This window comes from Colletotrichum godetiae (assembly GCF_030913485.1).
Source record: "Colletotrichum godetiae strain CBS 193.32 chromosome Unknown BDP55scaffold_21, whole genome shotgun sequence".
Classification (NCBI taxonomy): Eukaryota; Fungi; Ascomycota; class Sordariomycetes; order Glomerellales; family Glomerellaceae; genus Colletotrichum; species Colletotrichum godetiae.
This window is the reverse complement of record NW_026851269.1, coordinates 479122-504540: the sequence shown is the minus strand read 5'-3', so window position 1 is coordinate 504540 and position 25419 is coordinate 479122. Positions and strand designations below refer to the sequence as shown.

At 50.0% G+C, this 25419-nt stretch overlaps 8 protein-coding genes and 1 non-coding gene across 9 annotated transcripts; 2 read left to right on the top strand and 7 right to left on the bottom strand.

Annotated features, from left to right (window-relative positions):
* Nucleotides 1-192: 192 nt before the first annotated feature.
* Nucleotides 193-3152, bottom strand: BDP55DRAFT_728825 (uncharacterized protein; the record flags this gene model as incomplete). Its single annotated transcript, XM_060579493.1, has 5 exons — nt 193-874; nt 1191-1375; nt 1440-1637; nt 1715-2060; nt 2719-3152. 5 exons carry the CDS (start codon nt 3150-3152, stop codon nt 193-195), a joined length of 1845 nt encoding a protein of 614 aa, XP_060429533.1.
* Nucleotides 3153-4700: 1548 nt separating this feature from the next.
* On the bottom strand, nt 4701-5526 carry BDP55DRAFT_728824 (uncharacterized protein; the record flags this gene model as incomplete). The annotated part of the gene is made up of 2 exons (XM_060579492.1): nt 4701-4892; nt 4960-5526. The coding sequence occupies 2 exons, from the start codon at nt 5524-5526 to the stop codon at nt 4701-4703; spliced, it is 759 nt and encodes a 252-aa protein (XP_060429532.1).
* Nucleotides 5527-11243: 5717 nt separating this feature from the next.
* Nucleotides 11244-11801, bottom strand: BDP55DRAFT_728823 (uncharacterized protein; the record flags this gene model as incomplete). The annotated part of the gene is made up of 2 exons (XM_060579491.1): nt 11244-11288; nt 11343-11801. 2 exons carry the CDS (start codon nt 11799-11801, stop codon nt 11244-11246), a joined length of 504 nt encoding a protein of 167 aa, XP_060429531.1.
* Nucleotides 11802-15128: 3327 nt separating this feature from the next.
* Nucleotides 15129-16268, top strand: BDP55DRAFT_704281 (uncharacterized protein; the record flags this gene model as incomplete). The annotated part of the gene is made up of 2 exons (XM_060577999.1): nt 15129-16149; nt 16205-16268. The coding sequence occupies one exon, from the start codon at nt 15129-15131 to the stop codon at nt 16044-16046; it is 918 nt and encodes a 305-aa protein (XP_060429530.1). The 3' UTR covers nt 16047-16149; nt 16205-16268.
* Nucleotides 16269-17541: 1273 nt separating this feature from the next.
* BDP55DRAFT_694027 (endo-beta-1,6-galactanase) lies at nt 17542-18987 on the top strand (the record flags this gene model as incomplete). The annotated part of the gene is made up of 1 exon (XM_060577294.1): nt 17542-18987. The coding sequence occupies one exon, from the start codon at nt 17542-17544 to the stop codon at nt 18985-18987; it is 1446 nt and encodes a 481-aa protein (XP_060429529.1).
* A 508-nt stretch (nt 18988-19495) lies between these two features.
* On the bottom strand, nt 19496-19849 carry BDP55DRAFT_728820 (uncharacterized protein; the record flags this gene model as incomplete). The annotated part of the gene is made up of 2 exons (XM_060579490.1): nt 19496-19621; nt 19697-19849. 2 exons carry the CDS (start codon nt 19847-19849, stop codon nt 19496-19498), a joined length of 279 nt encoding a protein of 92 aa, XP_060429528.1.
* Nucleotides 19850-21452: 1603 nt separating this feature from the next.
* BDP55DRAFT_694026 (uncharacterized protein) lies at nt 21453-22085 on the bottom strand (the record flags this gene model as incomplete). The annotated part of the gene is made up of 4 exons (XM_060577293.1): nt 21453-21475; nt 21565-21656; nt 21722-21797; nt 21872-22085. 4 exons carry the CDS (start codon nt 22083-22085, stop codon nt 21453-21455), a joined length of 405 nt encoding a protein of 134 aa, XP_060429527.1.
* A 1698-nt stretch (nt 22086-23783) lies between these two features.
* Nucleotides 23784-23870, bottom strand: BDP55DRAFT_t179. Its single transcript has one exon. It is a non-coding gene; the product is annotated as a tRNA-Gly (tRNA).
* Nucleotides 23871-24202: 332 nt separating this feature from the next.
* Nucleotides 24203-24595, bottom strand: BDP55DRAFT_728818 (uncharacterized protein; the record flags this gene model as incomplete). Its single annotated transcript, XM_060579489.1, has 1 exon — nt 24203-24595. One exon carries the CDS (start codon nt 24593-24595, stop codon nt 24203-24205), a length of 393 nt encoding a protein of 130 aa, XP_060429526.1.
* Nucleotides 24596-25419: the final 824 nt, after the last annotated feature.

Genomic DNA, 25419 nt, shown 5'->3' with positions numbered 1-25419 from the left:
AGCAAATAGACAACACCGGCTCCGGGTCTCATGAATGAAATTTGATGATACCTGTTCAACGAGCCGTAGAATCGTAGGCTAATGCAAGAGAAAGCTATTGATTAGGCGATGCTGGTAATCCATACCCTGTCGTATGTCTCGATCACTCGCTCGCTCATACCCGAGATACCTCCTGACCATTCCTCCTCAGTACTAAAAAGCCGGATCTTTGCTCCTCTCAAACGCCGCCGCCGTATCGTGAATCTCCTCCAAGCTCATGTCGATGATGCGGGCCTGAATGGACTCTCTGTCCAGCGAGTCCACCGTATCCTTCATCCAGCTAGCGGAGAGTTGCTGCGCCGCCTGAATTCGTGCCATGTGAAGTTTGAAGGCTGTCTTGGAGATCGTCATCTGGTCGTTCTCCTCCGCCTCCTTATCTTTCTCACGCTGGTTCTTCCGGTGAGCTTGCTCCTTGAGACGGCGGAATGCAAGGGCTCGGGCGACAGTCTTAACGGCATCGGTGCGCTTCTCGGGAGCGATATTGTTGACGATGTAGGACGCGACTTCCTTGGTAGTGTCTTGCAGCTGCTTGCGGTGCCCTACTTCATGCTGCTCCTGTGGCGCGGAGAAGTAGAAGTGACGGCAGGAGATGGTTCGGCGCGGGGCATGAGGTTGTTGGCTGTCAATATCCATGGGAAGGGTCGAAGCTGCGCCCATATCGGAGACAGCTCTCAAAGCTGCCATTGTTCCCTCGGTCTCATCGTCGGACAAGGACATAGGCGAGGATCCGGCGGAAGGGAGGCGGGCTTCTTCGGCAATTGTTCTTGCTTTGTAGGCCTGGGATATTGATATGGCTTTGACTGTTGGGAATACTTCGATTGAGAGAGATTGCTTCCTTTGTTTTGTGTTAGCTAGAACATTTGTAGAGAGAAAGAGGCATCGGCCTACTGACTCTGCCTTCCCCAATGCTGAACACCATCATTTTATGAGGCGGGAGACATGGTGGAGATGTTATGAAAGGAGCATATGACATGTGAACCTTCCCACTCAGTTACCAGAGGTTGCGAGAGGATAACTCTTGCCCATCAAAGATAGGATCACGAGAGGGAATTTGAGCAGCGTTCGGGTTTGAGGTAGTCAGTCCTAACTGAAATCATTGCTTTGGTATCTTGTAGTCTTTTTCTTCTCAAGCACTGGATGCACGAGGTCACTCCAAGTCCATCTCATCTCCAGTCTCCTTTTCAATGGCCTCATCTTTCACCTGCTGATCTCCAGCGGTCTGGTCTCTATCGGCCTGGTCTCCATCGACCTGAGCTCCCAAAGCCGCCTCTGCGGCCAGCTTTCTCTCCTGACGGAGTTCGCCCGGGGTCGGAATCCCATGGTGCTTCTTTTTGTGCTATCTCATTCATGTCAGCTCTTAAGATTCACTCTCATAACGACTGGGGCTCCAATGAAATTACCCGGTCAAGCGAACACTTGGAAGTATAGTGCGGGGGCTGGTCACAGAGCTCACACCCATATCGGTCCTTACCGCGCTTCCCGTCGTACCGTCTTCTAGGAGGCGCCGCGGCCTTTACAGCACCTGCTGGCATGACAGGAGGAGCTGACACTGCAACAGCCTGAGCGACGACTGCACCAGATCCGGTAGAAATACTATGCTAGACTGTGACTCATAGGCAACGTTATCATTGACATTGGCGTTGCTGTTGCCATTGGCGATGCTATCGCTACTAACGTTGCTATCGGCGTTCTCATTGCTGTTCCTGGTACCGTTGCTGGGAAACGGCGTCTTGTTCCGTCCAAGTCGAGCGGCAATGCGTTCCCAAGAACTGGTTACTCGGGTGATGAGCGGCGGAATTTCGATGTTGTCCGCAGCCTGCTCTCTCAATATAGCAAGAATGAAAAGGCGCTCTAGCAGTCTGGTCGCGCGCGGGATCTCGAAGTTGCTATCATCAAAGCGCCGGCGGATGCTGGACAGAGCATTAGCTCCACTGCTTAGAACAGCCTCTTGGCTTGCGCCCGAAGCCTGCTCATTCTCAATGGCGAGCTTAAGACTATACTCAAACTCATATGACATCGTTCTGTATTCTGCAGTCAGCTGGGATGAAGTTCGTCAGCATGAAAATATTGTGCAAGGATGGAGAAATATACGCGTTGGTTTTATGGTTTCGTTGTTGTATAAATTAAACCGAAAGCTCGAAAATAATGACTCCGGTGAAGGTGGAAGAAGTGGAAAATGTGAGGTGACTTCTGGGCCCGAGACGTACGGATTCCATAGGTGAGATGGATATTTCGCCTCCCTTCAGCTTGAAAGTGTGAAGGGAAGGAGCTACTGGTGAATAATCATTCTTGTGGTATAAGCTAAGAGACCAGTGATTATTCACATAACTTGAGACTAATGTGATAGCGGCCACGGGGTTTGGACTTTGGGGACGACAACGCCTTTTAGCCACAAACTCAGGCTAGTATCAGGTAATAGAGGCGGCAGAATCAAGAACGGCAGCTTAGCTGGATAAAATTTCCCCTGCGTCGATAGCAGTACCCAGGTAAGCATAGGCCGTGGTTGCCAATGTTGTTGTCGTTGTCGGAACTGTGGGCCCCCAGAGTGCATGCCGGTAAGGTCGAAGCTGTTGTGGTCGAGTCTTATTCTGTGGAGACACTCCTCGACTGAGATATTTTCGTCTCTGTCTTCGGCGATGACATGGCGTTAAGTCCGCTTCAACATAATCTTTATCATACTCACCGTCGATGATGTTGTCAGGGTACCCGCCGACGTCCGATTCGGCAGCAGGAAACGCAGTTGTGAGACTGAACAAAACAATAACGGATGGATCGGGTCTACTGGTGGTCATGGTGCTTTGGGGAGATGGAAGGACGCACTCGCCGGGGATCAGGCGTCCGCGGATGCTGAGATAGACTTGTGTGGCCGAGGCAACCAGAGTGTTGGTATCGACGCCGGAATTGACCCGTTCGCCGAGGATAGAAAAGGCGAAGATTCCCTCGAAGATGTCAGCTTCATCGCTGGGAAGGCTCGTATTACCCTCGAGGATACGAGAGCTAACCCTCCAGAATGCCAAGTCTGTCTTGTAGATGAGGTCTTTAGTGGTCGAGGTGTCTGGGCTATGCTCTCCCAAGATTGCAAGAGCGAAAGCGTTCTCGATAGCGAAAGTCATGACTGAGTTTTTGAGTGTTATGTGATGGTTCGATGAAGAATGTACTACATGTTAACTGAGTTATATCATACTTCTGAGGTTAAGTCTTATCTTTATAAGTTATTCCCAGAGCTGGAGGCCGAAGAATTGCACCATCGTCGATATTTGGCGAGAACAAGAGAAAACAATGTTTTTTTGTAAAAATGAACTGAGACTGAGAAGAAACGATGGCGTTCTAAGGATTTCTTTGTATCGTCAAGTTCTGAATAATTCTTGTTACAGGGACAGAATATAGTAAGGAAAGTAGGACAAAGCAGTTAGTCTCAATACGAGACCTCTTTCATGAGGCAGCACTGAGCTTTTGTGTCAATCTTGCTGCCCAAGGGTAACTGGAAGAAGGCATCTTATTCAACCCCGCCTTTCTCCCATGGAGTAGTCCTGAACCTTTTCCAACCACTTACTAGAGCAGTTTCGTCGGTCAGGTAGTGGTGTGAATGTAGACTCATGCACTTCCTATCACAACTTGATCGCCACTCCCCGACCAACATTGATACATGTATCCGTGAGTGCTTATATGAAGCTAAGGCCAATTGAGAGCCTGAGATCAAGGGTTGGTCTGACTAAATGATCAAGTTTAGGCCCGACAGAACGAGATAAACAATTCAATGCTTGGAGATGAAACAGAGCCAGAAGCAAACTTGCACATAAGGATTCGGCTTTGCCAAGGCGTTGAGTGGTGTGCTCGGTGGCTGAACGTAGAGGTGCACCACTGTAAATGCAATCCATGTGCCAGTTTTTCTTGTCCTGAAAAGTAGTGTGTCTTCTCATAGCCAGACTAGACACAAAGATCGTCAACCTCAACCCCTAACGCCTGACTTTACCCCAGCGATGATCATTCGCTTTCACTCTATCTGCGCGCTAATGTGGACCCGAGCATGCGTAGATCAGCGAGATGCAATCTATCCCAGTCTACTATAATATGACTAGTGTGGCGTACCGCGAGTACGACGAGTCGATTAATAATTGATCTGGAACTGCCAATGCAAGTGACTAAGTAGTGTATCTCTCAACTGATCTGTGAAGTGTGTGTATGAGGTAGAGAGGTTCTATGTAATACATTGGAAGGAAGGGAAGCTCATGATGGGCAGCTGGATGAACCTCTTGCTGACCATTCTCACATGACAAATAGGCCTCCTTTGATAAGGTCTAGACGGTAAGCCACACCACTCCCTTGAAGCAATGGCCATCTCAGTGGGAGATCCAGCTCTCGGACCTGACTTCGATGAGCAAACCACATCAGGCATTGGCTGAATAGAAGGTCATGAAACATCCAAATTCAAGAGCCCATGATGGAATTATGAGACACAGAGTCAAAAATAGATGCATAGACATATTTCTCGAACTACTTGAGTAATATGATAAGAATAATTCGTGAAACTGCCACCGCAAAACATATTACAGCGTCCACGAAACTGCACCTTTATCGAGCTAGCTAGAAACCATGATGAAGCATTGCGCATCAAGATCGGGTGAAAGTCATCAAGTCAAAAAAATCAAAAGCTAAAGAACTTACTCCTCCATGTCTGCATCCTCATCATCCTGAGTGGCGGCTCCCGGGGGACCGGCCGGCTGTATCTGAGAGGTAGAAGAAGAGGAACTAGCCTGCGCCTCTCCACTGCCTGAAGCGATAGGGTTGGCAGGATTTCTGGGTCGTTGGAGTCTCTTGGGTTTTGCTGGCATACCGTGCACAGTCACCATGTGCTATTGGAATCACAGGTCAGCATTTGATCAGAAAAAAAATAGTAAAGGAATAGTTACTTAAACTTACCTCAATGACGGTGTAACGGCGGGTGTACGAAGAATCGCAGCCGATATACTCGCAGGGCCACAGGTTATCTCTTTTGTCGCCCTTCTTCCTCGGCATTAACGTGAACGGGTTCATGACAGGCTCAGGCGGGGGACGATGAACAGCCGGGATAGGGGCATGAGGGTCAGTAGCGTAAACAGTGGGCTGGACAACTGCAGAGGGCGGTGGAGCTGCGCCGAGCTGGGGGGTTTCAAAGGGTTGAGGAGTTGCACTGAGGCGAATAGGCATATCAACCTGGTTTCCTGGTTGGGCTGGGCCAGGGTTGTTGTTGCTGTTCACTCCATGACTGCGTGAGGAATGGCCGGGGACATCGGTGAGGTTGATATACTCCGGACTAGGCGGGCCATAGATGTCGTCTAGGCCATAGTCTTCGAGGTAAGGCTGAATGTCACCATTTTGGGCGGCTTGCTGACGGAGAATGTTGAGAGCTTCGAACATTTGATCAAAGATGTCGTCGTGTGATAGGCCAGCGGCCACGCGCATGCCACGGATGCCAGCGGCAAGATAATGGCGGATAGAGAAAGACATGTTGAAGACAGGTGATAAGTATTTCAAAGAGGGGATTAGACGCAAACTGTGACCCGGGAATGAGCTCTTGTCTAATCAAAGATGCAACGGCGATGGAATTGAGTGTGGCTTCAACAGCTGCAGGACAGATTGAGTATGGCTAGGATCAATGAAAGTTTAAGTTGAGTGTGCCTGCCAGACGCAAGTTCGTTGATTGTTATTTGTGAGACTGACAAGGCGTATCTTTTTGGAGAAATGCTCGTCGAAAATGCCATGTAGAATGAACGCTTCAATGAATGCTTGTTGAGATGGAGAAGCGAAGACTAGAGCGTGAAGTCTAAATTGATCTCGTGGTAAACATCGAGACACTTAACAATATCTTGACTGAGTGTAGTATGAAAAGGTTCGACGTTGACAACATTCAGCTTCGGCAAGAGTGAATCGAAACAATAAATTGGTTTTTCTTTCAGAAAAAAGAGTAGTCTTTCAACCTGACTCGGATCATCTAAATTTGGAAGAAAGGGAAACTAAACACAGCGGGATGGTCATCTTCTGGACAACTTGTTTCCACTTTTCGAGAACCGAACAACGATGGTCCTTTTGAGCACCCAAGAAACATGATCTGGCTCATAGTCTTTGAAGGGTGCATGGTGTCGCTGACCTGCAAGTAGACTTCGAGGTTAAAAAATGGTGATGTTGATAATTGTTGTTATCATGATCGCAGGTGATGGTGGGGTAAGCCCTTTTGTTTGGATGAGCAGTCTCGCTGACAATTGGCACCGCGTTGAATCTCTTTCCAGCGCCGGGGCCGCCATCGCCACTGCGTGCGGATAGGTATCATGGCACAGAGTGAGATGTGTATGGAGAAGGAAGTGAGCTGTAGCATCTGTCCAGTCATCGGCTACAGCCCGGCGGGTATTACAGGGGCCGGGTGAACTCGTACCTGTAACAGGTAAGTTACTAGAACTACACATCAAGCGTGTCGTCTTCCGTATAATGAGCGTTTCAAGGGCTAGGCCCCGGTTACTAGCTCCATGATGATCGCGGGAGTAAAGTGACGCTCAAGCGTCCCATTGGCTCTGGGGAGGTTCTGATTTTTGTCGAGAAAAGCGAACAGTCTGGGCGGCCACTCCTCGCACACATGCTATCTCTTGGAAACCGCACCTCTAGGACGGCGGAACGGTTCTCGGTGACTCCTAACTCTAGCAGAGATGCGCAAATAAGGGCTTGTCGTTTAATTATTTATTTCTTTGGCCGCCTTACGCTCGAGCAATGAGCAATAAGCTGTGGCAAAGAACAAAATCGAATAAGGGCCCGTGGTGCCGATACTCGAAGAATGTCGTAATTCTTCCCATAGACCTAAAGTGTTAGTTGATTTCCTCATGAATGAGCAGATGATGATATGGGTGCTTATCCACTGAGTCTGCTGCATTGACTGCTTGCTCGAATTGCCTTGTCCGTCCCCTTGCTTTCCGCGACGGATTTGTCGCACAGGCAGCCGCTTCAGTCAGGTCTTTTATGATGGGAATCGGGCAAAACTTAGCACCGACTTGAATCTGTGGCTGGAAATCGTCTCTAAGAATCTGCGGGATAACGTCTTTGTCCGGGAGCATGAGCAATTGGCCTGGAAGTGGCAGCTGCGCCGGCCGAGTCAAATGAAGCGATTGCCTTGACAAATCAAGTGAGGCTCTATTGACCCTCCAAAGCCGCCGTACTATTGTTGTTGAGTTATGAGGTTGAGAAAGTCAACGTAGTGTTGTTTAGTCTCGATGCCGAGAACCACAGCTTGCTGTCGGTTGAATTCTGCCGTCGTCCCCATGTGATCATCCTGAGACAGAGAGCGGTACTTCTCGCTCGCGAATTCAATTTCCGAGCTGAGCAGGGTGTTATTCCTTCCATTGAGACTTTTTAAAGAAATCCAATCTAGTTGATCCAGATGGGGCGGTCTTGAAGCACTGCACGATCTGCTCTATGGGACTGCTTGAGACTTATGATTGACTCAAACAGCCCCAGACCCCGCCGCAGTGAAATCGCGGGTCTGGTCCTATAAGTTGAGAGTGGTTACCGCTGAGTGTATTTCGGAGATGGGACATAGCATGAAGTACACCTACTGTCCAAGACGAACTGAGAGAAAAGAAAGAGGGCTTGAAGGCAGCCAAGTGACGTGAAATTTACTCACCGTATTGTCCACCAACCAGCCGTTTCTTTGTGATCCAGTTCCAAGTAAGGGAATTCTTTAAGGCCAAGTGCTAGCCAATTTGGTCTTGTATTTGGGTCCAGTTGTAGGAACAGCAGGACGCCCCACTGATGCCAGTGACGTTATCGGGGTGCACCAAAGGTCACCCTTCGACTACTCAAGGGAGCGGAGCGAACATCATCGGCTAGCTTTGAGATTTTCGGGTGGATTCATCTATTTCTTGTTGGTAAGTTGGATGAAACAACGGACGAAGAGAGCATCCTGACTGTCATTCACCTTTTTGTAGACGGCTCATGGAGTGTGGTGACAGTGCTCGTAACTGCCTGATATGTGATGGACGTGAGCTGGAGCAAACCAGGCGGATTTACTAATACCAGGAAAGTGCCAAGCCCATATCCAAAGGAACTCTCTCGATGACAGGACAAAGATGCGATGGTGAGTAGGGAAAGGACTTCAGACAATGATGATGGCGTGAAGAATCCGAAACTCCTAATGAAAGTGGTGGAAGTGGGGTGATGAGAAGTGAAAGGATAGCGATGTATTGCGGTAAAGGAAGATAGCAGTGAGGGAAAGAAAAGCGTATATGACAGACTAGTGGTGACCTCATCAACTCGGGGGAAAAAGATGGAAGAAAGGAAAAGATCTGCTGAGGCTGTGACTAAGTGGAAGAACAAAAGTGTAGGAGCTACCAGAGGAGGCCAGCTGGAAGTGGAAGTTGAGGTGAGCAGGTGGTCAGGTCTCAGCCACAACCTGGTCGACACAGAGATGTCCAACCACAGTCAGTCAACATGTGGTCATAATGGCGGACATTGAAATTCCGACTTGAGTCAGTGGGAAATGAAGCCGGAAGAATCTTTGAACTCGTATATATCAATAAGGCAAGTCAAAGGCGATATTCGTCGACTAATATGTTGATACATGCGGTCAGCAAGTTCCAAAAGATCGACAGCCACGGTGCGCGAAGACCAAGCTCGTAGCTACCCAGAATTCAGGTTCATCTTCCTAGCCCTTGATCCTCTCCTGAAGCTCGGGTGATTAGTAGACAGGAAAGACACCTTGAAGGAGTCAGGTAGCGATTGAGCCACATTATCCCATGAAAAAGAACATTATTTACCAAACGGGGTTAGGACTACTATGATGTTTTTGAGAGGAAAACTGGAACTTGCGAGGAAGGAAGTTAGTCCACTAGATGGTATTTGCTGAAAGTGGCCTTTTATCCAGAGAGCCAGCATATGAAACCGCATCGACGCTCAAGAATATGAAGGAAAGGAACAATGAGAAAACAATGGAAAGCGGTGGAAACTATTCTCTCTCTCCATAATTGATGACGAAAGAACATGTTGTAAAAGTGAGGTCAGAAGTTCAAGCTTGGGGCACTAACAAAGGTCTCAAGGTTCAAGATACGCATCTTCCTAAGGTGAGAATGGAACAATTGTCCAGCCATCACCACCGCCGCCACCACCACCACATGAGATGCCTTTCTGGGGGCTCCCGGTATGAGATGCCCTTGCTGGGAAGCCCCCCCCCCCCCTCCCTCCCAATGAGATTTCCAGCAGCTTCCTTTAATTCAAGGAAGATATCTCCGGCTGCCTTGTCCGCCTGCTAGGCCGAGCTGGTGAATACCCAGACTTCAGCTTCCAAATCCGTCATCAGACTGCCAAGCGCTCCCTATTTGCAAGAAGAGATCACATCAGGACTTAGTTCGGAGCGGAGTTATCCTTCTTGCAGTGCTTGTGTGAGGTCAGCAATGATGTGATGGGTAAACAGCCTGCAAGGAGTGACTTATGCGAGTACGTGAACTATTGTGCTTGAAACGGCGGCTGCACTCTCGAAATTCATAGACTTACTAGGTCTGAGAAGCTTCCATTTTAGAATCGCAGAATCACTCGGGGCAAAACCACCCGCGGTGCTTCCCGACGCCTGAGCAATAGCAGAGCCCATCTCGACTTGGTGTGCCTGAGCTGACTCGGCATTGACCTAGAGTCTAGTTGTACATTACTTAAGGTGAGCTGTCTGTGTTCTGAAGATGAGAAGGCGTGCCGCTGTCAGTATTGAGTGGGAGTTGGCCATTTAAAGGAGCCATAGCTGAGTCACTGGCGCCGGTGACACAGGCGGGATGTCTGTCTCGGTGAAACTCCTGATGATAGCGGCTGGCTGTAATTGCCGATATGGCTTGAGACACAGAAACGTGATGAGATACAACACCCTTGATGTTGGCATTGTGGGCCGTGGCCAGTCAAGCCCGTGGCAGTAGGTGCGGGAAGATTCGCAAGGTACTGAGCTGGTTTCATCCTCTGGCGTAGGATCCAATACCAGCAACAGCGGTATTAGTGTTCAGTGAATCACCATAGGCGTAGTCGTCAGTCAATGACTCCCTGGACAGCGACAAGGACATTAATCATGCTCTGGTTTGTTGCTGCGGCGACCTGCTCAGGGACATCGAGGACGTTGTCCTCCAGCCAGTCCTCTATCCTAAATTACCTTTTCGTCAGTTTGGCTGCGTCTTGTACCAGTAGATACCTATACTTACGCGTTGGAATCTCAGGCACAGATAGCAGTATGGGACTTGCTTCATTGGATGGTGAGTAAAGTGTCCAGTCGTTGTGCCGAGGAAGGTGACTGGAGTGAGTGGGTTGACTTGAAAACAATGTGGGAGGGGCGAGACGAAGGAGAAAATCTGATGACTGACGGATGGATAGGTAGAGAGGCAGAAAACACAATATCAAAGAGTGTGGAAGGCGCAGCCTTGAAGTAAAAATCCTGATTGCAGCCTTCGTTTCCAGGAATGAAGGCGATGACCTCCGCATATTCACGTTGGCACTTTGTAGGCGTCGTGAATACACTTCTGATCAGGGGGCTGGGGAAGCCTCGTCCCCGTCGAGTGATTCATGAGCTCTCTTGGGCAGCCGGTCCACTCTCGTATTTAGATGAGCTTCCTTCTCCTGCCCCTGCTTTGAGAACACATATCTTCTCCGAATATGTGGACTTTGCCTATCAAGAGTTGATGCAAGATCCGAAACAAGAACTACTTGGTAACATGTAGTTGTTTCAATTTGTATGATATCGAAGTATAATGTTTGGATTTTGCAGTGACGTGATGCGATTCTAGGTACCTAAGCTAGGTTGCCAAAGTCATGCCGCGTAGCTGATTTGACGTGGTTGACTACTCTGAACAACGCATACGAATGATACCATGACCTTGAAACAATAAGAAAAGGAGGAGTCTGCATCATGGATAGTCCGGCGTGGAAGAACTCAATCTGTCCATGATTGACGAACGTTGAAATCATACAAAGCTCAATGATATTGAAGTATAGAGAGAGCATGCACATTTGAACGAGGTTTTATTGGGTTGTTTGAGGTATAAAAAGAACATGAAAAGGTGAATCTTGAGGTGTGACTTCACTATTAGAGTCAGTTCTCGGACTTCAGTGACATTTCAGAGCGTACTTACCACTCAATGTCTCCATGCGACGAGACATTCTCCTAAACGAACGCTGAAATTGTAGACCACCCCTCATTCCAAAGTCGGACAAGTCTCTTAACTAGATCTAGGACGCCGACCGCCATGGTTGACCTTATAGTGCTGCGTCGAAGAAAGTCAGCAAGATCTCATTATTTCCGAAGACGAAAAACGTACACGAGTGCGAGAGCCCTTGTGCTCATATGAACGACCACAGCCAGCGAATTCGCAGACGAACTCATCCCTGTCGTCATCTCCCTTGCCAACTGTAGGAGTCGGCGAGACGCTATCGCGGGCAGCCTGCTTCCGGGCAGAAGCCATCGCCAAGGGAAGCGCAGCTCGTAGGACTCGACGGCCAGCAGGCGTACCTGTGCTGGCAGGAGCGACTGAAGCAGTCACTTGTGCAGGAGCAGCCTCGGGAGCTGAGACAGAGGCTAGGAGAGCTCTCTGAGCGACGGGATGGCCCGGTCTTACAGCTGAGGCAAATGGCGCAGCGGTTTCGGTGGGATCAGCTTGTTCTAGCATCTTTTGGGTGACCTTCAGCGCGACGCGCAAGACTTCGTCGAAAGGGGTGTTTGTATCGGTGGAGCACTTCTCGAGTGCCTCAATGACGCTTTGTTCTAGGGGGGGTGCCATTCTACGGTGATCATTAGCTCGGAACGAATAAGAGTATAAGATTCTGACAGATCAGGGCCCAGACTTACGCGTTGGTGCGAGCTTGATATAATCCAAAGGTGAGATGTGATTGCTTGTGGAGGTAGTGAAGTTTTGCTTTCTTGAAAGTGAGAACTCCGTTACTAGGAGTTGGGTTGGATGGTGTGTCTGTAAAAGCTTTGGTTCGCAGTTCTGAGACGGCAAGAGCAGCACATACTTCCAAGGAAGAGTGAGGGAGGGAATGAGCGACCCAATTGCTGTAGGGTCTTGTCTTCGATTCTCTTGAAGTGCGCCCAGTACGCGGTACTTGAACCAGGACGACCCCCAGATCGCCTGGCTGTGGCCTCAAACAAGTAAGGATGATGGCTACTTCGCCATTGTCCTGGTCTGTTTTGGGGCCCTGCTGTTTCATGGGGTTCGCAAGGCCCGGGGTGTATGCAGACTATTCAGCTCTAGCGAATACGCCTGCTAAAGGATATATGGAGATGGCTGTTGAAAGGTATTTAGTATTCCAGAAACCGGAAAGAATAAGGCCTTGCTTGAGATCCACGACGTGCAATTGTTATAGATGGATGAGACAATAGGTCAGGAAGAACCAAGGATTCTATGGATCATCTGGAACAAATCACGGTAGCATCAGACTACGAGCGAAAGGCAAGTTTGAGTAGACCCAGCGTGCCCTCAAGAGTGACAGCCTTTTATGCCGCAATTGAACTCCATTTCCCCTTTTATCTGGACATCATGTTCATGTCCGGGTAACTCATCCAAGGGAAAGATGGAAGTTGAGAAAGGCAGAGGCATCGAGACAAGGGTCAGGGGGCGGGAAGTTGAATAAACTACGTTAGCCTAGTATCATGGTACGAGGTTGAGCACCTGCGCAAAGTCTGCTTCAGATACCGTTCTCGTAAACTCCTCCTGCAATGAGCATGCTGTGAAAGGTTTGGGGCTGACCCCAGGACGGATATCATCAAGGACTGCCATTGTTGATGAGAGTAAACTCCAATGGTCATGAGATGATGAGTAGGCGCGTAGGAACCGGTCAATCGCTAGATGCTTAGGTGAAGCAAAATATACAGAAATTTCCCAGTCTTTCAAAGTCTGACCCGGGGAAGGTGAGACTCTGAAATGTCACTGCTCAGTCCGGGTTCAAAGCCAAAGTCCCGGAGAGCACCCATGGTAGCAGAGCTTAGGTAGTGTGGTTGTCGTCTTGGGTACAAGGTTAATGGAAGTGCAGCATGCTATTCAGGTTTGAACCCATATTTGAATCCAGATTTGAAAGATATTCGTTTGATACTCCCTGTGGTTAAGACCCTCGTCAGCAGGCATCATAATCGCAATAGTCTTCAGAGCCGGAAGACGCCGTATATGCCCTCGGCAACGGATGCGTTCAAGTCCGGCAGAGTTGGGGTCACAGGCTGATCCGGCCTCAAGGTTGTAAGGTGAAGGGATTCCTACTGGGCCCGTCGCGACTATGGGCAGCATGATCATGCTGCGAACTTCTGAGTTGCTGTACGACCAAGACAAGGCTTAATTGAGTCTATGATGTATTTTCCGAGGCCAGTCTTCCACCGTTTGATGTGTACAATTATGAACAAATAAATAGGAAAGGTTAATGAGAACGAGACAGAGCGACTAGTCTCGTAGAAAAGACTGGCTTTGTGCTGTGTAGCGGGACTTGGCGAGGCCACATTTTGATGCCCTGTCGGTTCAAGGTTGAGTATTGTGCCGTAGAATCTGGGAGTCTGTTATGTTATAAATATGACAGCGGGAGTCTTTGCGTGATCCACTCCTCGTCTTGGTCGATGACGCTCGGTATGTGACTTCGTCATTGGCCTCAGAGGTCTTGGTAAGCGCTGTGATACCTACTCATGCTTGCCAATAGATTAGCTATGGCGGCAGCGTTATAGCTTTGTTGAATTGCGTACCGTGTCGTCTGATTTCCCCTTGAATCCTGGTCCCGTCAGGGTCGATCTTTCACGCCTGTGAAGCTGGCAAAGGAAACCACCGAGTAGCTTTAAGTTTTCGAGCTGCATGAGTATTTATAATCCCGGTTTCCGTATTGCGGACAGGAGTCATCTTACCGGGCTGCTTGTAGTCGAGGATTAGTCTAGGAACTGAACCTCAGCCACGATTCGGATGTTCTTCGCGGAACAAAACATTTTCTCGGGAGTATCCGTGACTGATATGGTCGTTTTGGAAATGATTTTTAATAAGCTCAGACCGGAGCTCGTCGTCATTGGTAACCATCAGGCGTCGCATCATCTCTTCCCGAACTAGGCCAGTGGCAGCCGCCACGGTGTCGGTATAACATAGAGTAATACCTTTTCGAGGCTGGTAAACCATTGTGACACTGATTGGTACCTAGTGGCTCGCCTTTGATTGAATGAACAATGAGAAAGGGAACGTTCCTGGCTTCTTTGAGATTTGTTGATATTCGTGGTGCGTTTGTTGGGAAGATGATTTCGAACAAGAGCTTTTCGGATTGCCTCGTGAGCAAGAGTAGGAGTTAGTTCTTGCCCACCTCACTGCTCTCTGCCTTCATCGTCATCCGGCCTCATGCTGATTGAGAGTGAGACTCACGATGCAATGCCCCGCCTCGAAGGCCCAGAACGGGGAGGGGAGTCTTCATCCCGCTCAAAGACCTGATATTCCAACGAGAACCTATCGAAACCTCTTCTCTTTCAACCTCTGTTTGCTGTTTTCACCTTCATTCTCTTCAAAACGCGTCTCTTGCCACCTGCAATATACGAAAGCCACCATCGCCAACACGCAAAATACTGAGGGCGCGTCGACAAATTGGGGCGCCGGATCGTAAGTTTTCTCTGCCACGACCTCGAACGATATTCGTTTTTTCTTTTGGTTCGAATTGTGCGGTTCTTGAGCTGATTGTTGTTTCCTTCAGGTGAAATTGTCACCGCGATGGTCAGAACCAGAGGTATGGGAGGTGGTGGGTCCCCAGTCGTTCCTGCCTCTCCTGCTGGTGGTAAAAACATCACCAGCCTTCAGCCGACTTCACCTTTGGCCACCCGAAAATTTTGCTCATCCCTCAATTTTGGCACCAAAGCATCCAATACATCATCTCCTCCTCGTGGCAGCCTTCGTTCCGGTCGCAGCAGGCTTCCTATCCCATCCTTATCCTCCCTCTCGCCCGAAGACTGCACCGCTCAGGACGCCGACTACGAGGCAGACAATTCGGACCCAGCTTCTCCCGACCACAGCAATACCTACGTTTCTGAAGAGTCCGTGGATCAAAAAGAGACTCCCAGGCCCAAGGCAAGGAATCGCAGCCCTTGGGCACCTGACGAGAACATGTCGGCCGCCACCCCTTCAGAAGCGACCATCAGCGGCACCACAGACACCATGACGGACGATGGAGGTACTCCCCTCAACGACACTCCCATTCCGATTGACTTGTCCAGCGCTCGCCGAGCCAAGACTCCCGACGTGGACCTCACAGGCTCATCCGGTTCCTCCTCAGCTCCCTCAACTCCTACCAAGCTGGCTAGCGAGCGCCGCCAAACCACTCCCAAGGGACCGAAGCTCATTTCTCACAAGGAGGCGTCCAAGCAGCTTCGCGATCTGATTGTCGCCCACAACAAGAAGGGAGTCGAGATAAAGGAGATGTTGGCCCCATACAGAGACCTGACACGCGATGATAACGCGACCGCGACAATTCTCGACGAATGCGTCACTGCGACAAATGCTCGTCTTGTCCGGGCTATCGAAGATGTCGAGGCTCTTGAGGATGGCCGTCCGTCGCGGGTGACACCCTATCCGGCTGACAAGATTCCCGAGCTTCTTGCCGCTGTCGAGAAAGCCGAGGCCGATAGGAACGCATTCTATGCTGAGACTCAGCGCTTGTTCATGCAACTTGCGATACTTGAAGAAGAGCAACATGCTCTCAGAGCTAAGGCGATGATTGCTAGAAAGGTTGAGCTTGAAGCTAGATTGCGAGAAGGCATGCCCACTGCCTCGGCGGCCTGCAACAAACCTTTTGCGCCTTCTGGATCCGGCTTGCCTATCGCTCTCGGAACTCCGAGTGGTTCGACGCCTACGACTGTTGGACGGCGGGGTATTACGAACAAAACGCCTATTGTGTTTACATCTCCCACGAGGCCGGAGGTCATCGGCCAGAATTCGAATGGACAGAACTTCACAGCGGGCATGTGTGTATCGAGCTTGGATAATTCTCAGACGCCCACTAGGAAGAGAAAAGTTCGAAACTGATGGTCTGGATCGGTCTACTACTTTCCTGTCCAGGAACAGGAGCTCTTTTTATGCCATCTTCTTGTGCGGCATGATATGATTATACAGTCGCCAAGTTGCAAAGGTGAGTTGGCGTTGATTGCTCGAACAAGCTTTGTCGTCTTCTAACTCAAAAGTAGATGCGTCTTGACCATGACTAAGCTTGCTCTTAGCCCATCGACTACGGATACAATTGCTTGTAATAAGCAAAGTTGTGATTCTGTCATCTGCTTTTTTAGCAAACTTGCCGTCGGACTGTATGCCAATACTCCGTATAAACCTTTGCTCAAAACCCAGCTAATTCGTATCGTATATGCAGATTGTCCCGCTTACCCTCGAATGCTAATTCATGGCCAAAGTACCCCAAATTGCGACTAAATTTGGAAGAAGTCTCATGACATGTCCGCGGATCGCGGAGCCGGACGGACCAGGCACCAAATGCCGCGTGCATGATCTTCCGCCAATGCAGACGCGGCAGCGGGTTGCGCCGCTGACACCTCTCGATGCATGTTACCAACTTACCATCCAGTATGGCACTTTTCCCCGCGTTCTCCAGACTAGACAGTCTAGACTAGCCGCGCAGCATACCATTCTACCGAGCTTGGGGTTTCCAGGCACGCACATTGGGTCGCGTATGCGGGCAGGATTGGGGCTAGACATTGACGGCTTTTGGGGGACGATGATGTGTTGGAATATGAATTGGCAAACGGGATACGACGGGCCACGCGTCTGGATTAGACTGGTGTCTTGACTCAGGATACTCAGGGGACACGTTTGGTATCCATAGCTTTCATCGTTTTGCGCATTCTTGTATAGTACTTTCAGGCATGCCAGCCTTGAATCAGATTCGTTTTCCTTCTCCCCCATTCACCATTCTATCTTACTCTTGACTAACGATCCGGTAGTAGAAGACAGCTTGGCGATCATAATCGGGCTCGTATCGGCCTTCCATTCACGGACAATTTGTCACTACTGCCCGTCGGATCCCGGCACCATGTTGTCGCTGACAATCTAACTCTAAACATGGAATGAACCCCTCGCATCCTCGCTCAGACTGCGGGGCACAGCTCGAGCTCGAGACTCTACGTGATCCTTAACCACCATCGACGCCACATCCGTGCCTGACCCAACCGACCGAGCTTGGTTCCCTAGAAGCGTCCCAACCGCTGTTTTGACGAACGAGCGATGGCCCGGCCAAGTCACCACAGAATAGAACCGATAGCTCGGTCCATTCTAGCTTCCCTTTTCAAGAGACTGAAGCCCTCATCCGGCCCGCGTATCCCCGTTTAGAATGGTACTCTAACATACGAGGTCCACCATTCGAGTCAGCGCCCCTGTTCCCGTCATCTCACTTTAGGGAAGGACATGAACTTGGCTGCGTACGTTTCGTGAGAACATAAGAAGGAGACGATTTGTCTTGGGGTTTCATCTGGATTCCGTGTCCCAGCAGGCCCCGGCTTCTCAGATCTCTTCAGCCATGCACCTCAAGACCCTCGCCGCCGTGGCCGTGAGCTTGGCCTCCATCTCCCCCGCCGCAGCAGACACAACAACTACCATCGACGCCAAGTCGAACCGCGGGACCTGGGAGGGATGGGGAACCTCTCTCGCCTGGTGGGCAAAGCGCTTTGGCACTCGCGATGACCTCGCCGACATCTTCTTCACCACCAAGACCACCACCTTCGGCGGCGCGAGCCTGCCTGGTCTCGGCTTCAACATTGTCCGTCACAATGCCGGCGCCTGCAGCACGAACAGCATCAACGGCGAGAGCATGGTGGTCTCGACCAAGATGATGGCGTCCAGGCAGATTGATGGGCACTGGGTCGACTACACCAACACCGACCCAGCCTCGTCTGCTTGGAAGTGGGACGTTGACGTGAACCAGCGTACCATGATGCAAAAGGCAAAGAGCCGCGGCGCAAACCGCTTCGAGCTCTTCTCCAACTCGCCCATGTGGTGGGCAACCAAGAACCACAACCCCTCGGGTTCCGCCGACGGCAGTGAGAACATCCAGTCGTGGAACCTCCAGCAGCACGCTATGTACATGGCCAGCATTGCCAAGTACGCAAAGGACAACTGGGGCATTACTTTCGAGACCGTCGAGCCCTTCAACGAGCCCACTGCGAATTGGTGGAAGGCAGACGGCACGCAGGAAGGTTGCCACATTGACGTCGCCACGCAAGCGACAATCATCAACTACCTCCGCACCGAGCTCAACAACCGCGGCCTCACAACCATGTCCATTGCCGCTTCAGACGAGTCCTACTACGACCAGGCCGTCACCACGCTCCAGAATCTCGGCGACGCCGCTCTGAAGAATGTCGCGCGGATTAACGTCCACGGATACCAATACGCCAGTGGCGCCCGCGACAAGGTCTACTCCCTCGCATCGGCGCGCGGTCTCCGTCTCTGGAACAGCGAGTACGGCGAGAGCGACGCGACGGGTGAGAGGCTGGCGAGCAATATGATTCTTGACTTCCGGTGGTTAAAGCCCACCGGATGGGTATACTGGCAGGTCCTCGACGGCGGTGGCTGGGGTGTTATTGATGCGGACAATGAGGCCGGCACGCTGGGCTCGGCGAACCAGAAGTACTTTGTCTTTGCGCAGTTCGCTCGCCACATCCGTGAGGGCATGCGTATTCTGGACGGCGGCTCGGACAACGTCGTCGCGGCGTACGATGCTGCCAATTCCAAGCTGATCATTGTTGCTGTCAACTGGGGCGCGGCGCAATACCTCAACTTTGACCTCAGCGGCTTTTCGCAGGCATCGACGAATGGAGCTACGGTTACGCGTTGGAGGACGCAGATTGGAACTGGTGATCGCTACGTGCAGGCGACCGACACTACCATCAGCGGGACCAAGTTCTGGAGCTACTTTGAGAGCAAGATGGTGCAGACATTCGAGATTCCGAATGTCAAGTTGTGATGCGGCTTGATGGTTACGTTTGCGATTTTCTTTTCCTAGCACACATGAAAGCAAAGTCCATTCGAGTTGACAGTAAATAACGAGATCGTACCCAAACACCCATTTTCTCAATAACCACAAGTGATTTCTGTAAGATCTTTTGCTAGGCAAGGTCGATTGGGACTCAACCCATACTTCGGTCCACCTCAATGCTAGCATATGTCGACACTGACAACCTTGACTTCTGTCCAATATCACGAGTGTTCCAAAAGCCGCTCATTGATGTCTAATGGTCGCATCGAGTCTTCTCATGTATCCGGTATCTACATGTAGTTCTAAGCTGACAACACTCAAAGCGGGATGCCGCCGGTCGGGCGCAAGGTCAAGAAAGGCACCGGACCCGGTTCCAATGGCGCTCAGTTGCAGTGGGACCTAGTCTTGATGCGCGGCCTTGTCGTGTACTGTCCACGACATGTACCCCCATCTCTCGTACACTAAACACAAGGGGCAAAGTATCAGTTGTCTTCTTCTACCTTCCAATTGTCCCAAGAAGGAACCAGATGAAAGGGGGTTTACGAACAAAGTTCTTGCACTGGTATCTGCGCTCGCCGTGGGGCCCGTGGATGATGCATTGGTTAGATGCCACGGCGCACATCTACACGAGTATTAGCTCTCACTATGTTCTTGATTTCTTGGGCTCTGGCAGAGTCTGGAGGGGGCGGTTTCTAACACCCCATATCATCCATGGCTTCTCTGGGATGTGAGCAGGTGGCTGTGCCATTCCAGCGTCTGGGAGGTCTGGGATGTCTTCGATGGGGACGGCAGCGGTGGCTCCGAGGCCGAGGAGGATTGTCGTTACCAGGAGCTTGGGTAGATGCATCATGGTGGTTCTTCAAAAGAATGACATGGTTTGGAGTTTTGCGCTTTTACGTTCTACTTTGTGGCGGATAGGAAGGGGTCAGGGGTTTTTACTCCCCGGGCGGCGATCCAGGTTTCATTTTTCGTCAACGTTCTAGCAGTAGACTTTCAGCCACCGACGTCTCTGTGGAAATCCTTGTATCACATGACTGGAACCGTTGTGGGTTTGGTCTTGACTTCCATATGCCCGTTGGTCAGATACGAGCATACTTGATGTTTGATTTCCTAACTTATAAAAGCGAACCTACACCTGCACAGGTAGAAGTTGAGTCCACTGACGGCATTGCCTGATCTTCACTAACAGCACATAAATCAGCGCTACAGCAGATGAACCGACACGTAATAGATGGCAATGGGAAATTCATATCAGTAGGAGCAGCATATTGCTCCAATATGTCCGTCGTGAATCTATTGGCTTCTCAGCTATTGTTGCCAACCGCCGATGTTGATCCTGCTCTCAAGACAACTCCAATCCGAACTCCACGGTTCGCTAATACTTTACTCCACCTACCCGACTCGGAAACTTCATGGGGAACTTAGGGGCGGTTGATTGGTCTTGGGCCGTGCCTGGACAGCCCCCCGGGCGCCTGAGGGCGATCGGAAGGGATGCAGATCCCTCGAGCCTAGAGGGAACTTCCTTGACCTTGGATGCCAGTACTGTAAGGAATTGATTCACGTGTGACGCTGGGGTTCAAGTTTTGATGTCATTCGAGTACTGACTCACCTCCTTTATCTGGATATGCTCAAATGGCAAATAGAGGGCCGGATACGCGTTGATTTACTATGGGCATGGGGGGGAGTGAACTTTAAGATGGTGCAATCAGTCTCAGCAACAGTATTTGTACTACATAAGTCATGACCAGAGGCCGATCGGAACACCACACCGGATTGAGAAGTTGCACGCGCTCAGGAGTATACGATTCGGTTCTCTACATAATCTACCAATACTTATGAGAAATGACATTCTGCCCAGTCGTGATTTACCTCAAGGTCTTGATGCATGGGCTCAGGAAGTCAATGCTCCGTCCAGTGCCTAGCGCCCGGCAAACCTTGGCCCACCTTCTTGACCCGTGGTCATCTACGAGCGTGATGTTGTGGCAACTGTATAATATCTGTCTTTTCTACCATGTTGATTTATAGAAGTAAAATGACTTTTGGACTCATACGGGAACTTAGTTGAGTGTGTGCGTGTCCTTGGTCACAACCCGGGCTCCAAGCCGTTGCTACATGTACCTTAGTAGCGAACTTGCGATGCATGATGAGCATCATACTTACTCGGCACCGTTACCACAAAGATCACAGGGTCGAAACACTTGACAACATACTTAGCAGACAATCATGTAGATGACTTCGTACAAATATTAAATCCACGTCAAGGCGTAACCGTTATCGCTTATCCCTATTTGCCCCTCAAACTCTCTACCGTGAGAAGAGAATATTGCAGTAACTGCAATGCGTCATCTTTTGATTTGTAATGCCACTGAACGTTGGACGGAGCTATTACGTGCACTTCCTCTGTTGAACGGAGGGCGTAGTCGTAGATCGCCCGTGGATGGTGTTGGATGGGCCTAAACGCATCTGTAGGAGCTCACTGGCAGGAGAGACAGCAGTTAGCAATTTAAGTAAAAATGCAGTTTTCTCTAATGTTGAGTGATATGATGAAATTTCAAGGACCCTTACTCTTGTCGTTGAAGTTCCAGATGGAGTCGGCAAGGTTGTAGATGCCAGGGTTGACAATGTTGACAATGGAGGCTCCTGTGCATCCACCATCCCTGTTCATACGTTTGTGATTAGCTCGAGACTGTCATAAGCACTTGTACCATTGGAATAGACTGACTCCCAAATAGTGCAAGATGTTCCGGCATCAGGCCCAAGCGACGAAACAACATCGTTGAAGCCGTTGTACAAGTTGTCTAGACGGAGCAATGTTATGTGAGGATCTCATCCCAATTTCCCCCGTCATGGCATCGCTTTGGGTAAAGCTTACAGCATTGACCAGTATTGGATTCCAGGTTCTGGCAGCGGCCGGAGAAGTTCGCATCGGAGCAGATGTATAAGTGCGTGATGGCTTGGATCGTGTCCCCTGTGGGGTTGTCAACGCTGTCGACAGGGACATTGACTGGTCCATCATCTTCGGCTCGGTTGATCACGCCTGCGAAGGCGGCGCTGACCAAGGTGGCGATTGTGAGGATAGACTGCATTTTGGCTCTGAATACGTCGATGACCTTGATGATATTGAGGCAATGTGAAGAATGATGCGAAACCTGGGTAGCTGGAGATGTTGACTGAAAATGAAAAGACAGTTCGATAAAACGGGCGTGACACAGAGATATTTATATACACCTCAAGATGCCCTAGACACTTGATAGTATCTCCCATCATGGCACTCCATCATAAGTACTCAAGCTAAGGTCTTGACTGACTACTCTGAAGCTTCTCCAGTCTCCATTCATTTTGCATCATCAATATTGACACCGGCGGCAATGTCGGTGCTGACTTGCATCTTAGGTCTTGGACAGCTTCCTTTCTTGACTCCGGCTACAACACTTGCGCTGACTTGCATCAAATATTCGGAAACCCGCAGGATCAGCCATGATATGGATGGAGTCGTTGTATGGAACTTCTGTATAGCCTGCTTACAATATTGTCGCACTTCTAACTCTAGGTGACCCCGCCGTCAGTGTTGTGACGTCCCAGCGTTTACCTCAAGCCCCACGAAATACGAGCAGATGCTCTGCCATCTAAGGTAATCCCATGTAAACTTATATGTTGGTTGTAATAGACGGTCTGGTTTTGTCACAATCCCAAGTTGGTAGACCAGCTGGGGTATTGTGACGGCGGAATTCGAAGCCAGACAAAACGCTTACTGATAACACAAACATGTCTCGCCGGGATCTTTGTTACCTCCGGAGAGGATCATCAGAACAAGCCTTTGAGGAAGTGGTTGGTCTCGATTAGGTGCCTAGTTGAATATCAATTTGAAAAATGTACTAGAAAGAGGCGAAACCGTAACGTTAATTCGCATTAGCAACTAGCTATCTCAACACGTGTGATGACAACTTTTTTGTTATCCCCTCTCACCCATGCATGGCGAGAACAATGGATCATAAGCACTGTGACCTTGGCTCCTTCGGGAAGGTCGGTCTATCCGTGCCACCACCCGCGCATGCAACTCTATTATCCGGCACGGGACGACGGACTTCAAAACCGAAGACCACTGTCACAGATGGGCGAGATTTGACGAATATAGGCTGGTAGGTCTAGTCATTTGTTCCTTCGGCCGCATATCGTTGTATTGGTGGGCCCGTATATGCGTCAATGACCACCGAAACCGGTCGAGAGGCTAAAATGGACTCGGAATGTCAAAGATCACGAGTTGGAAGCCCAGATTCTGCCAGCCTGCTTCTCTCACCTGCAGGCAGGGTAACATCACCGCGGATGGACTCGGCTGCTTACCGAAAATCTTGTTTTGGCCAAGTCCTGCATTTAAGTAACTTGATATTCATCTTGCCTTACCCTATTTGAGCGAATTGGTGCGATTGAAAGGGTAAACACACAAAATCAGGTCAAAGAAACGTGTGAGACCTCGCTCTATTAGCCTCATTTCAAGAAAGGGGATGAAAATTATTCTTCTCATCAAGTGATTAAGCTCTACATTTTTCCGACATAACAAAGAGCCGGTTTCTAACCGATTTCCAACATCGGAAGCCTCATTACTCTTTGATAGCTCTATTCACATAAGTGTTGCGCAAAGAAAAGGATCGAGCGGATGCATTCGATGAATTATGCCTATATGCAGACACAGAACGTCGGTGTGGGCGATTTGTGAGGGTCTTTGAAAACCTCAACAACAGACTCAAAAATATGAAGAGGAAGAAAAAGAAACATCATCCGCGTGATGCATCCGCCGGTAATCGAAACCGGGTCCCTTGCTGACCAGGTGTTAGAATGGAAGGCAAGGATGATAACCACTACACTACAGATGCGGATGTTGGTGTCCGGGAAACACAGGGATTATGGTCCAAGCCGGCAGAAGGACACCTATGTGCTAATCTGCTCCGCATCCGTGTCTTTGTCGTAGACCCACAGTGCGGACTTTGGAAGCCAATGTGTTGAGGCGGGCGAGGGGGAATTCGTTGCACAACAGAGTGACTGAAAAGCCGTGGGTACTTATGCAACGAGACATCAAAATTTGTCAACTTGAGGATGGGTTTGAAAAGGGCGAAAACTAGGTCAAAGAGACTTTGATTCGTGGGACCTCAGCCAAGCATGCCCGCTACTCATGAGGTCTATGTTCTGTTTGGACCATCGTCCTACCTTACTCAGAGGAGGGCTCATCCGCCAAGTCAACCTGGAAAACACCCTTCGAGAACCTCACTACCAGGTCCTTCGCTTCAGTCTTCGCGTCCTGAACATTCCATCGCTCTCTATCCGTCTCCCATGTAAACTTGGTTATCCGACGGCTCTTTCCATCATCTCCTGCGGGCTCGACCGTGATCTTGCCCAGTGTGTACTGAGTCCAACTCCGTGCAAAGACAACACTCTCCTCGCCGTCCTTTTCGAGTTGGCGGATGACCCAGCGGTCGTCCATATCCTGCGGCGTCAATCCCTCCTTCATGCGTTCCCATCCGTCCGCGGGGATAATCCGCGCCTCGTCCCAGGTTGACGAGGCCGGCTTCGAGAGCTCCCACCTAGCATTGTCGTCGCCCATTGTTTTGGTAATGTTCGGGTTGGTGCGGGGTTGTACAGTGCAAATATATCGGATGTCGCACGCAGGTCTTGATTGAGATTTGACGAGTTGGTTGAGGATGGAAACTCGACCAAGCTGGTCACTTAAGTGGTTGCTCCGAGGTTGTACAACCTCAGATATATGTATTGTAGATTGATCAGACTGCTGCCTATTCGTTTTTGAGTTTCCCCTCCTCGTTGCCTGCTGATACTGGCGCTTGTCCCCAACTTCTCTCACGAGATGACTCAGACGAGGCACTCCTGTCAGCTTCAAACGGCTCTTCTGCATCTTGCTGTCGTTATTGGTCAAGGCCTGCAATGCTGAGGAACCCAGCAACTGGTTTAGTATTGAGCATAAGAGTGCGAATAGCCTACCGTCAATTATGAAGCTTACTGAAGGCCTGTCTGGAATCTTGTTTTTGTGCAGCCCGACGATTCAGGGGCAAGGCGCGGGTTTAGTCATCAACTCCTCAATTCATCCAAGAGCCCAAGCGTCGGGAAATTGCATCTATGGGCTCTTGGCAAAGTATTCTTCCCATCTCAGGACTCCTCAGCTTACTGTCCCATGCCTTACAGCGACTAATTAATCGACTTCCTGGTTCATGTCAGCATCGGATCCGGCGATTTTTGGGTCGACGTCAAGGGCGCAATTGTGCAGACTTCAGCAGCGCCGCGGACTTAGCAAGAAACGCCTGAACTTGACGAGGCTTGACGTGCGTTCTAGAAGAGGCACAGCTTTAAGAGCTTTTGCCACGTCGAATCTCATTTCGGTCATGGACAATGGTCATAGCTTCTTGAGCACTATGG